Source organism: Saccoglossus kowalevskii, chromosome 14 (assembly GCF_978046115.1).
Source record: "Saccoglossus kowalevskii chromosome 14, keSacKowa6.1, whole genome shotgun sequence".
Lineage (NCBI taxonomy): Eukaryota > Metazoa > Hemichordata > Enteropneusta > Harrimaniidae > Saccoglossus > Saccoglossus kowalevskii.
The window spans coordinates 32,478,872-32,493,327 of NC_140654.1; the positions used below are offsets into that span (position 1 = coordinate 32,478,872).

Sequence of the window (14,456 nt, forward strand, 5' to 3'; positions counted from 1 at the left end):
GTGCATTTTTTACTTGATTCAAATATGGTTCAAATTTATATGTAGGTTTGAACTGAGTGTATGTACGTAATTTATTGTTTTGGGTTGTCTGGACTGTTGGTAGCCAAACTTTTTCAACATAGATTTCTTTTAATTTTGACTTAAGCAGAGTATTGTCATCAGCATCACCAGTTTTAGTTATCTCCTGTAATTTATTTACAAATGTTGCCCATGTATTACCTTTGATTTTGGTTTCTGAGATGTAAGCACAATGTACTAAGTGACTGCAATTGCTAGTGTTGTTTTCAATTCTTTTCTTGTATTTAAATAATTGTGCACATATTTCAGTAATAACAGGATAACTTGCAAGTTCAGCTCTAGAAGCAATATTACTTGAATGCCTGTGCACTCTTAATACACTTTTACAGAACTTAATGTGAAGTTGCTCAAATTGTGATCTGTCATTAAAGAGATTATTAACAAATCTTTTTGTATCAATTTGATCATCCTGTTTAGATTTGTAAATCTTGAAGGTAAAACCCCCCCAAATTTCTGAGCCATACATTAAGATCGGTAAGACTGTACTTTTAAAAAGCTGTAAAGCATTACTAATAGAAAGAGTTTGGTTATGTAATGGATAGTTTGCCTAAGAATACCTAATGCACGCTGTGCTTTCATCACCAGATTTTCAATGGCAAGTTTAAAATTACCATTACTTTGAAAAATGATACCAAGATAGTTATATGATGTAACTACTTGGATTTTGTTATCATTTAGGTAGAAATCCATTTCAATTAGCCTACCTAATTTATTAAATACAATAATTTTTGTCTTATTGATATTGACTTGAAGTTTCCACTTTTTGCAGTACTGTTCAAGTTTATCAAGACTATTTTGCATTCTTGTGCTTGAATCTGAGAGTATCACAACATCATCAGCAAAGAGTAATGAATTGATTGATACACCTTCCAGATTCACAGGATTTGAATAAATATTTTTAGAAAGATCATTAATAAAAATGTTAAACAGGAGTGGGCTTAGATTGCACCCCTGTTTTACATCAGTTGATGATAGAAATCTATCAGTGCAACCATGTGTTGTTTTGATTGCATATTTTGTGGTATATTGATCTTATCAAGTGGAAAAATTTACCCCGACTCCTGCTTTCAGTAATTTAAACAACATGCCTTCCCGCCAAACACTGTTAAAAGCCTTTCGCAGGTCAACAAAACAAGCATATAGATATGCTTTATTCCCCTTATTGGTGTATTTATTAATGAGTGATTTTAATATGAAAATACTGTCAGTTGTACGGTGGTTCTTTCGAAAACCGAATTGCTCATTTTGAATATAGTTTTGGTTGTCCAAATATAATTGTAGCCTATTGTTAAGAATAATATTAAAAAGTTTTGAAATGGAATTTGATAAGGCAATTCCTCTATAGTTGTTAACATCTGTAATATCCCCAGCTTTATGCAGTGGTACTAGATAACTAGTGTTCCACTCAGTTGGAAATCTTCCACTTGATAAGATTTGATTGAAAAGTTTGTTATTACAAATTATAAGTGATGGCGTGGAGTATTTGAACATCTCGTTGGTTATAGCATCAGGACCAGATGATTTCCCAGTGTTTAGTTTGTGAATAGCATCATTAATTTCTTTAATGGTAATCTTTTTATCAAGGTCAGGGTTACCACTTAGTTTAGTGATGCTCTCCTCTAGTGCTGTCTGTACTTCTAACTCAGTAGCTTTGTCAGAAGTTCCAGACTTTACGTTATAGAGGGAAGAGAAATGATTAATCCATTCTGCTGCAGAAACTGAAGGTGAACTTTGTTTACCATCGCAGTTGTTAAATTCTTTAATTTGTTTAATGGTATGCCAAAAATGTGCCGGATTATATTTCTCCATACTTAATAATTTGTTCAACAGTTTTTGTTTGAATTTACATTTTTTGAATTTGATTTGCTTTCTATAAAGCTTGTTCAGTTTTTGTCTTTCCATTCTCAGTGTTACATCAAATGGAAATTTGTCAACTTTCTTTGAAATGTTTTTCAGGTTCTTTCGGATAGTTTCCAAGTCACTGTCAAACCATTTATGCTTAGTATTTCTTTTTGTATTTTTATTAGAATTCTTAATTTTGACAAATTTCATAGATTTGTCTGCAGCAGAATGAATTATGTCATTGAACTCTAATACCAAGCTATCACTGTCTTTGTGTTCAAAGTTAGTTCCCAGAAAATGTTTAATTTTACTAGTAGTTTCTTGAGAATTTAGTTGCGAAATGAAGCTTAATTTTGAAGAATTGTTCCAGATATATTTTTTGTAAGGAAACAATGAGATGTCAATGTCCTTGTTAGTAACATAATTGGCATTAATTGAAACTGTTATTGAACAATGATCTGATAGGTGGTTTAACTGGTTAACTCTAAAATATCTAATCTGTGATAAGAAGATCTTTTGAACAATAAAATAGTCTACCTGGCTTACACCATTGTACTGGTAGCATGTAACTTTACCAGATAAATCTCCTACTATTCTACCATTGCCAATTATCATATCTGTTGTTATACAGTGACTACATAAATACTGGCCATATTTATTATTCACCTTGTCCATAGTTTGTCTAATGTCATTATTGAGTTCTATGTATGGTATAGCTGCATCTTTTTCTTCTTGCATAGTATCCTTTTGTCCTGCTGTTCTGGAATTCAAGTCGCCCAGAATGCACACATTTCCATAATTTGAAAACTGCAGAGTTTCATCCATGATGATATCAAATATATCTTCACCAGAAATATTACTGTTGAGATGATATGATGATCCCAATGGTGGGATATATACACTACATAAGTATAAATCTTTATCTAAACCAAAGAATTCTTTATGCAATTTAATCCAAAGGGACTCCTTACATTTGCTTGTAATTTTACTTAAACCTTCCTTAAGTGTAGATTTAAATAGAATTACTGTACCACCAGGGGATTTCCTAGCATTTTTATTCTTCTGCCTGTCTAATCTAAAATACAAATAATTATCTGGTACACTAATCTTAACACTACTGCCTAACCATGTTTCTAATAAACATATAATATCATGGTTTCTAACAAAATCAATAAAAAGATACGTGCAGCCAAAATATAGTTGAGGATGAGCAACATTTTGTAATGAAATGTCCAGCTTACAGTCACCATAGGGACAAATTATTCCTGACTGCACAAAATAAAATTCCAAATTTTGATAAAGAAAATAGTCAGAATAAATTCATTTTGATTATGGCAAACCATACTCTAGCACCAGCCTTAGCTGTCTTCTTAAAAAACAGCTATGGAACAAAACAGCAACAACTATCAGTGTATTAGGCCACATTTTGTGTTTATTCTATATTCTGTATTCACCATTGGCTGCAAATTGTATTTTTTTGTTTTTGACTTTTTTTTTTTTTTAGAAAAGTTTTTATTTTTTGTTTTCTTTTTTAGATTGTATTTTTATTTTTTTAATTTCTTTCTGTAAGACCCTTTTTATCCTTTCCTAAGGATTTTATGCGTCTAATAAAAAAATAAAATATAATATAAAAAATATAATAAAATATAATAAATATAATAATATAATCACCAAGCTTTCGAAAACATGTGCTGCAAGCAATTATTTGTAGCTGGAATGAGAGATTCAATACTTCATAATCATTTTACTCTGGAGTAGGACTAACTTGAAACAGGTGGCAGTATGAGCTGGGGGGGTATTTTTCTGTTGTCATAACTTGTATTCACCTCTGGTAATCCTCTGATAAACCTGCTAAGTATTATTTGTAGAGCAAATATTTGTCAGAAATCCTGATAACAATAGCAACACAGGGAGTTCACTATCGTTTTAGCTCCATGATCTGACTGTAACCATGGTTACACTCATTACTAATACAGGGGGATATGGTACAACTGTAATTACACCTTTCATTTGATAAGATTAAAACTGTCGTGTTAGAAAAGTTCTCCTGTCATGACTGGCTTGAAAGTGTTTTCACATTGTTTTCATAAGTGTTTTATCCTCACATACTTCTACCATTGTCATGTAATGGTTTGAGTAAATGAACGTTTGAAGTCCTCATTACCGCGTAACAACACGTTTGTAGCAGAAACTTGTTTCATAATGGGAGTTGTCATGACTTATTGATTGTATGAATGGATTGCTCTGAAGATGTTGTCAGTCTAAGTAGTCTAGCGAAGTGTTTTTGCATGCCTGAACAAGGGTGAATAAAGTTAAGGGCCTTGAACATCAATACCACTATTATTAGAATTGTATGTGCTGGGAATTCTGTACAGTGTAGAAGCATACCATATCACTTGAAACTCACGAAATGTATTGTATTATCTGAAAAATTTTTTAAAAATAATTAGCCTTTTATTTTTATTATATAAGGGCTCATAAAATGAAAAAAAATAGCCATTTTACAATAGTGTGTAGTTAAAATGTATCTTCATGTCTTGGAATTTGAAAGGCTAACAAATGTTTTTAAATATTGTTACAAATTTAATTTTAATATATGTACACATGTGAGATCACATTTTGACACTGAGAATTTTTCCATAATGTATTGCCATCTACAAATTTTGAATTTGGATTAAAGGGATATATATATATTTCATAAAATTTCATTACCAATCTGATTTAAACCCCCGCTCATATGTTAATTACTAATTGGATTAACCCTCCCCATATATGGTTTATATATATATATATAAACCATATATGGGGAGGGTTAATCCAATTAGTAATTAACATATGAGCTGTTATGGGGGTTTAAATCAGATTGGTAATGAAATTTTGTTTAAATAAAACTGTGGCATTCGATAATTCCATGGTAATCCCCGGGATTGGTGGGCACCTCTCTCTAATGATGATTTTCCTGTGGATTTGGTAAAATAACAATTTCAGTCAAAAAGAGGTAAAATGATTCTATTTCAGGTTAGATGTGAGAAATGTTGTTATTTTGACAAGAAAATGAATGATATATAGGCAGCCATGCTTGCAATGATGTTGACCTAAATACTGAGTACCTATATTGGTTACTATCAAACTACAGAATTGTATTGAACTGTTTTTATATGAATATATCTCTATACTCAATCATCCATATGTCACCTGTAGCATGGGTCATCTTACAAAGTACATGCAAATATTTGCAAATTGTAAAATGTTTTTGTGTTTGTTCATAACATACCAAATATGGTGTCATACACCCAAATATGGTACAATAACTGTAGACTTAAATAATAAGGTGTCTTATACATGTACCCTACTATGGTGTTGTATATACCAACATACATGTATGGTGCCATACATCTAACATACATCTTTCCAATTATGGTGTTAGTACACAGTTAGTATGACACAGAATACTTCAAATATGTAGTATGTCCAAATATGGTGGAATATACCCAAATATAGCATAGTATACCCTAATATGACATAGAATTAGTGCCAAATATGGTGGAATATACCCAAATATGGCATAGTATACCCCAATATGACTTAGAATTAGTGCCAAATATGGTGGAATATACCCAAATATGGCATAGTATACCCTAATATGACATAGAATTAGTGCCAAATATGGTGGAATATACCCAAATATGGCATAGTATACCCCAATATAACTTAGAATTAGTGTCAAATATGGTGTGGTATATCCAAATATGGCACAGTATACCCTAATATGACATAGAATTAGTGCCAAATATGGTGTGGTATATCCAAATATGGCACAGTATACCCCAATATGACATAGAATTAGTGCCAAATATGGTGGAATATACCCAAATATGGCATAGTATACCCCAATATGACTTAGAATTAGTGTCAAATATGGTGTGGTATATCCAAATATGGCACAGTATACCCTATTATGACATAGAATTAGTGCCAAATATGATGTGGTATATCCAAATATGGCACAGTATAACCAAATACATGGTATACCCAAATATACAATGTATAGTACAAGTACCTCCAAATATGGCACAGTAAACCCAAATATGGCATAGTGAACCCAAATTAGTACAGTATTCCCAGTTTACAGTATGGTGTCAAATCTCAAACAGGGTTGTTTTCATGCTGTATGAATTTGAGTTTTTATAACATGTATGTTTGTCAATGTTTATATATCACTGTATTAATATTGTATCTGTATATTTGTTATTATCTAGGTTATGGTATTGGAAGGCATAATGTAAGATATAGTCAATAGCTGTTCATATCACTTGACAATCAGAGCTATATCCATGACAATCAGAGCTATATCCATGACAATCAGAGCTATATCCATGACAATCAGAGCTATATCCATGACAATCAGAGCTATATCCATGACAATCAGAGCTATATCCATGACAATCAGAGCTATATCCATGACAATCAGAGCTATATCCATGACAATCAGAGCTATATCCATGACAATCAGAGCTACCCATAACAGATAATCAATACTTTAAATCAGGTTAGTGTTGTTGTGATATGCTTTACTGTATGTGAGAGCACCAAATAAACAAATAACATGATGTACACATATATCACATGCACTTTGAAATTTGATGTTAATTAGTAAAAATAATTTTAATATCATCAAAACAAGTTATTTAGTTTTATTTTTGGGAAAAACAAAACAAAACAAGAAATTATATGTTGTCCAAACTATAGGTGTATGTGTATAGTTTGGTGCTTTATCATTCTTTGGTTTAGAGTGCTGGGCTAAATGGATATCTTCCTGGAAAATGCAATTTTTTGAAAATCAAATTTGTATCTCCATTTTTTAGGACTTTATAGCATCACTTTATGTTCTTTCTTTGAATACTCTGTTTGTCATAAGTTATACATTTCCTCCACTTACCATATTTTCTCAATTAGTATCACATAAGCTTACATAAATGACAATTAATGTGTTGTCTTTGGTTGATATCTAGGTCATATTTTAACTATCTGGTATGTATATTGGTTTACATGCTGTTCTATAGGGAATGTACATATAGAACAACTACTGTATTTTATTTTACATTTAGCACTGAAAATAATATAATTTGCCATTCTGTAAAAAACTTTATCAACATTCCTTTCAAAACATATCGGCATTCATTTTCATATTTTCCTTTATATGGGTTAAACTACTTCACCAACGTTGGTGCTTTCAAGGGTATTGATGTCACATTCAAATACGTCCCTTTGTTTACATTGAACACGCAAGCACTACAGCGGCTGACGACCTACGCATCGTTCAATATGATTGTCTTACTGCCTTTTACATATTTTGCGGCATTCTCATGTTTGCTGTATCATTCTTACATTTTCAGGTTTGCACCTTTTTATTTAGTTTGTCATCCTTCATTCTGTTATTTGTAAATGGTTATTGCATTAGACTTTGTACCTTATTGTAGCATGTCAATATTTAGTCACTTCTCAAAGCACTCACTATCAATAAGTCTAGAAATCAATTAAAATATATTGTTTCTCAATTAAGACCCAGTTAATCAATTTTAGTTAATTTTGGTTGCATTTGTCATCTGAGACACCTTAAGCCACTACAGAACAAACTTGTGTAAAAATTCTGCTAAATTGCAGTCTCTGTTACTTCATGTGTGCAGTGAATTTTTAAGAGCTAATTAAATGTTCACTATCGTATCGCCACATATTCCTCTGGTGACCATAGCCGAAGATCACAATAAATCATACATACATGTAACTTCAATTCAATTTTTCTTATAATTCTGTAATTTCCATTTGTGTCCTATTAATTTTTGCACTTGAAAAAATATTTTTTTAGCTCCGCTGTCGACTTTGTCGAGCGGAGCCTATCATATGAGTGATTGTCCGTCGTCGGTCGTCGTCTCTCGTTCGTGTCAATGTTTTACTTTTTCGACTTAATCTTTAAACTACTAGCCTGAATGCTTTGATACTTGTTGTATATGTACCTTGGGTAGACTTCTCTTAGATTTGTTCATTTCATATTAATATCTTCAATTCTCTAATTTTGGTGAATATTTTTGTCATTTTTGGTAAAAAGTGATATTTTTGACTTCTTGTTAAAAACCGCAAGTCCAATTGTTTTGACATTACATATATAGGTACTATATGTGGACCTCTCTCAGATTTGTTCATTTTGTAATGATATCTTTAATTCTCTAATTTTGGTGAATATTTTTGTCATTTTTGGTAAAAAGTGACATTTTCGACTTCTTGTTAAAAAACCGCAAGTCCAATTGCTTTGATATTACATATACATGTATAGGTACTACATGTGGATCTCTCTCAGATTTGTTCATTTTGTAATGCTATCTTTAATTCTCTAATTTTGGTTAATATTTTTGTCATTTTTGGTAAAAAGTTACATTTTCGACTTCTTGTTAAAAACCGCAAGTCCAATTGCTTTGATATTACATATATAGGTACTACATGTGGACCTCTCTCAGATTTGTTCAATTTGTAATGATTTCTTTAATTCTCTAAATTTGGTGAATATTTTTGTCATTTTTGGTAAAAAGTGATATTTTCGACTTGCTTTAATACTATACATATTGTTCATTTTCTAATGATGTCTTCAGTTCTTTAATTGAAATGTGCATTGCTAACAGCGGAGCTATCTCAGCCGAGAGGCTGCTTGTTGAGATATAAGATCATAAACCAAATTTGGTACATTGTGAATCCGGGAAGTGATAGAAAAAAAGAAAGCTATTAATAGATCAAATTAGCTGAGATTTAAATTAAACAATACTAATTAGCATGTTATTCACTCTGTGCCCTCATTGTGGCCTCTAACAGAACTGATTCTGTAGGGATTTTGAGTTTAAAATTCAAACAATCAAGTCAGGTCAGCTTGTTTAATACTGGTGACAGGAGCCTTTGATGGCACAAACAGAAATTGTTAATAACACTTGTTTGTTTTTGTTTTTTCTTTGTTTTGTTTATAAAATTTAAATTCATTTTACCAAATTACAAATTTCATAACTATATACATGTACATGTAGAAAAAAGTTTTTGATGATCACTGTGTTAATGTATAATCTTATGTTGTGTTTTTGGTGCATCAGGAAATAATTATATCACAAACAAATCATATTAGTTAAGAAGGCACACTGTCATATTCAGTACATAGTGCAATATAAAATATGACTGTACATTTTAATCTTATCTATTATCAGTAAGATACAACATGTTTATTATCAGTCTTTTTAACTCACTAGTATACCAGAATATAAAAGGGAATCTGTTTCTAATATTTAAAATGAATTTTCCAACCATCTCACAAACATTTCGTCTAATTTTCATTCGGCTGATATTAATTCATATTTTAGCTATACAACTATTAATCAATACATTCTATTACTGAACCAGCAATGAGATACCCACATATGAGTTAAATGCATTCATAGAATGGCTTGATCAGTTTGATGCATATATTCATAGAATGGCTTGATCAGTTTGATGCATATATTCATAGAATGGCTTGATCAGTTTGATGCATATATTCATAGAATGGCTTGATCAGTTTGATGCATATATTCATAGAATGCTTGAACAGTTTGATGCATATATTCATAGAATGGCTTGATCAGTTTGATGCATATATTCATACAATGGCTTGATCAGTTTGATGCATATATTCATAGAATGGCTTGATCAGTTTGATGCATATATTCATAGAATGGCTTGATCAGTTTGATGCATATATTCATAGAATGGCTTGAACAGTTTGATGCATATATTCATAGAATGGCTTGATCAGTTTGATGCATATATTCATAGAATGGCTTGATCAGTTTGATGCATATATTCATAGAATGGCTTGAACAGTTTGATGCATATATTCATAGAATGGCTTGATCAGTTTGATGCATATATTCATAGAATGGCTTGAACAGTTTGATGCATATATTCATAGAATGGCTTGATCAGTTTGATGCATATATTCATAGAATGGCTTGAACAGTTTGATGCATATATTCATAGAATGGCTTGATCAGTTTGATGCATATATTCATAGAATGGCTTGATCAGTTTGATGCATATATTCATAGAATGGCTTGAACAGTTTGATGCATATATTCATAGAATGGCTTGATCAGTTTGATGCATATATTCATAGAATGGCTTGATCAGTTTGATGCATATATTCATAGAATGGCTTGATCAGTTTGATGCATATATTCATAGAATGGCTTGAACAGTTTGATGCATATATTCATAGAATGGCTTGAACAGTTTGATGCATATATTCATACAATGGCTTGATCAGTTTGATGCATATATTCATAGAATGGCTTGAACAGTTTGATGCATATATTCATAGAATGGCTTGATCAGTTTGATGCATATATTCATAGAATGGCTTGAACAGTTTGATGCATATATTCATAGAATGGCTTGATCAGTTTGATGCATATATTCATACAATGGCTTGATCAGTTTGATGCATATATTCATAGAATGGCTTGATCAGTTTGATGCATATATTCATACAATGGCTTGATCAGTTTGATGCATATATTCATAGAATGGCTTGAACAGTTTGATGCATATATTCATAGAATGGCTTGATCAGTTTGATGCATATATTCATAGAATGGCTTGAACAGTTTGATGCATATATTCATAGAATGGCTTGATCAGTTTGATGCATATATTCATAGAATGGCTTGAACAGTTTGATGCATATATTCATAGAATGGCTTGATCAGTTTGATGCATATATTCATAGAATGGCTTGATCAGTTTGATGCATATATTCATAGAATGGCTTGAACAGTTTGATGCATATATTCATAGAATGGCTTGATCAGTTTGATGCATATATTCATAGAATGGCTTGATCAGTTTGATGCATATATTCATAGAATGGCTTGATCAGTTTGATGCATATATTCATAGAATGGCTTGAACAGTTTGATGCATATATTCATAGAATGGCTTGAACAGTTTGATGCATATATTCATACAATGGCTTGATCAGTTTGATGCATATATTCATAGAATGGCTTGAACAGTTTGATGCATATATTCATAGAATGGCTTGATCAGTTTGATGCATATATTCATAGAATGGCTTGAACAGTTTGATGCATATATTCATACAATGGCTTGATCAGTTTGATGCATATATTCATAGAATGGCTTGAACAGTTTGATGCATATATTCATAGAATGGCTTGATCAGTTTGATGCATATATTCATAGAATGGCTTGAACAGTTTGATGCATATATTCATAGAATGGCTTGAACAGTTTGATGCATATATTCATACAATGGCTTGATCAGTTTGATGCATATATTCATAGAATGGCTTGAACAGTTTGATGCATATATTCATAGAATGGCTTGAACAGTTTGATGCATATATTCATACAATGGCTTGATCAGTTTGATGCATATATTCATAGAATGGCTTGAACAGTTTGATGCATATATTCATAGAATGGCTTGATCAGTTTGATGCATATATTCATAGAATGGCTTGATCAGTTTGATGCATATATTCATAGAATGGCTTGATCAGTTTGATGCATATATTCATAGAATGGCTTGAACAGTTTGATGCATATATTCATAGAATGGCTTGATCAGTTTGATGCATATATTCATACAATGGCTTGATCAGTTTGATGCATATATTCATAGAATGGCTTGAACAGTTTGATGCATATATTCATAGAATGGCTTGATCAGTTTGATGCATATATTCATAGAATGGCTTGAACAGTTTGATGCATATATTCATAGAATGGCTTGATCAGTTTGATGCATATATTCATAGAATGGCTTGATCAGTTTGATGCATATATTCATAGAATGGCTTGAACAGTTTGATGCATATATTCATAGAATGGCTTGATCAGTTTGATGCATATATTCATAGAATGGCTTGATCAGTTTGATGCATATATTCATAGAATGGCTTGATCAGTTTGATGCATATATTCATAGAATGGCTTGAACAGTTTGATGCATATATTCATAGAATGGCTTGAACAGTTTGATGCATATATTCATAGAATGGCTTGATCAGTTTGATGCATATATTCATACAATGGCTTGATCAGTTTGATGCATATATTCATAGAATGGCTTGATCAGTTTGATGCATATATTCATAGAATGACTTGATCAGTTTGATGCATATATTCATAGAATGGCTTGAACAGTTTGATGCATATATTCATACAATGGCTTGATCAGTTTGATGCATATATTCATAGAATGGCTTGAACAGTTTGATGCATATATTCATAGAATGGCTTGAACAGTTTGATGCATATATTCATAGAATGACTTGATCAGTTTGATGCATATATTCATAGAATGGCTTGAACAGTTTGATGCATATATTCATACAATGGCTTGATCAGTTTGATGCATATATTCATACAATGGCTTGATCAGTTTGATGCATATATTCATAGAATGGCTTGATCAGTTTGATGCATATATTCATAGAATGGCTTGATCAGTTTGATGCATATATTCATAGAATGGCTTGATCAGTTTGATGCATATATTCATAGAATGGCTTGAACAGTTTGATGCATATATTCATAGAATGGCTTGATCAGTTTGATGCATATATTCATAGAATGGCTTGATCAGTTTGATGCATATATTCATAGAATGGCTTAAACAGTTTGATGCATATATTCATAGAATGGCTTGAACAGTTTGATGCATATATTCATAGAATGGCTTGATCAGTTTGATGCATATATTCATAGAATGGCTTGATCAGTTTGATGCATATATTCATAGAATGGCTTGATCAGTTTGATGCATATATTCATAGAATGGCTTGATCAGTTTGATGCATATATTCATAGAATGGCTTGATCAGTTTGATGCATATATTCATAGAATGGCTTGATCAGTTTGATGCATATATTCATAGAATGGCTTGATCAGTTTGATGCATATATTCATAGAATGGCTTGATCAGTTTGATGCATATATTCATAGAATGGCTTGATCAGTTTGATGCATATATTCATAGAATGGCTTGATCAGTTTGATGCATATATTCATAGAATGGCTTGATCAGTTTGATGCATATATTCATAGAATGGCTTGAACAGTTTGATGCATATATTCATAGAATGGCTTGATCAGTTTGATGCATATATTCATAGAATGGCTTGATCAGTTTGATGCATATATTCATACAATGGCTTGATCAGTTTGATGCATATATTCATAGAATGGCTTGATCAGTTTGATGCATATATTCATAGAATGGCTTGATCAGTTTGATGCATATATTCATAGAATGGCTTGATCAGTTTGATGCATATATTCATAGAATGGCTTGATCAGTTTGATGCATATATTCATACAATGGCTTGATCAGTTTGATGCATATATTCATAGAATGGCTTGATCAGTTTGATGCATATATTCATACAATGGCTTGATCAGTTTGATGCATATATTCATAGAATGGCTTGATCAGTTTGATGCATATATTCATAGAATGGCTTGATCAGTTTGATGCATATATTCATAGAATGGCTTGATCAGTTTGATGCATATATTCATAGAATGGCTTGATCAGTTTGATGCATATATTCATAGAATGGCTTGAACAGTTTGATGCATATATTCATAGAATGGCTTGAACAGTTTGATGCATATATTCATAGAATGGCTTGATCAGTTTGATGCATATATTCATACAATGGCTTGATCAGTTTGATGCATATATTCATACAATGGCTTGATCAGTTTGATGCATATATTCATAGAATGGCTTGATCAGTTTGATGCATATATTCATAGAATGGCTTGATCAGTTTGATGCATATATTCATAGAATGGCTTGATCAGTTTGATGCATATATTCATAGAATGGCTTGATCAGTTTGATGCATATATTCATAGAATGGCTTGATCAGTTTGATGCATATATTCATAGAATGGCTTGATCAGTTTGATGCATATATTCATAGAATGGCTTGAACAGTTTGATGCATATATTCATAGAATGGCTTGAACAGTTTGATGCATATATTCATAGAATGGCTTGAACAGTTTGATGCATATATTCATAGAATGGCTTGAACAGTTTGATGCATATATTCATAGAATGGCTTGATCAGTTTGATGCATATATTCATAGAATGGCTTGATCAGTTTGATGCATATATTCATAGAATGGCTTGATCAGTTTGATGCATATATTCATAGAATGGCTTGATCAGTTTGATGCATATATTCATAGAATGGCTTGATCAGTTTGATGCATATATTCATAGAATGGCTTGATCAGTTTGATGCATATATTCATAGAATGGCTTGATCAGTTTGATGCATATATTCATAGAATGGCTTGATCAATTTGATGCATATATTCATAGAATGGCTTGATCAGTTTGATGCATATATTCATAGAATGGCTTGATCAGTTTGATGCATATATTCATACAATGGCTTGATCAGTTTGATGCATATATTCATA

At 31.6% G+C, this 14,456-nt stretch overlaps 2 protein-coding genes across 9 annotated transcripts in view; one reads left to right on the forward strand and one right to left on the reverse strand.

The window, feature by feature from the left end:
• LOC100369281 (uncharacterized) overlaps positions 1-14,456 on the forward strand; it is a 190,135-nt gene that overhangs the window by 49,052 nt on the left and 126,627 nt on the right. For all 8 annotated transcript variants that reach the window (XM_085508146.1, XM_085508150.1, XM_085508153.1 and 5 more), the window contains one exon: positions 6,180-6,469. The gene's annotated coding sequence lies outside the window, so the exon portion shown is untranslated. The remainder of the gene's footprint in view (positions 1-6,179; positions 6,470-14,456) is intronic.
• LOC146734685 (uncharacterized) lies at positions 1,114-6,424 on the reverse strand. Its single transcript, XM_085507600.1, has 2 exons — positions 6,234-6,424; positions 1,114-2,995 (listed from the first exon to the last, which is right to left on the reverse strand). Exons 1-2 carry the CDS (start codon positions 6,422-6,424, stop codon positions 1,114-1,116), a joined length of 2,073 nt encoding a protein of 690 aa, XP_085363726.1.

Excerpts from the sequence above, each read along its gene's own strand:
- LOC146734685 (XM_085507600.1), bottom strand. The coding sequence starts at position 6,424 with ATGGATATAGCTCTGATTGTCATGGATATAGCTCTGATTGTCATGGAT. Across the intron at positions 2,996-6,233 it reads GATATAGCTCTGATTGTCAA|ATTAGACAGGCAGAAGAATA; the intron begins GTGATATGAACA and ends TTTGTATTTTAG.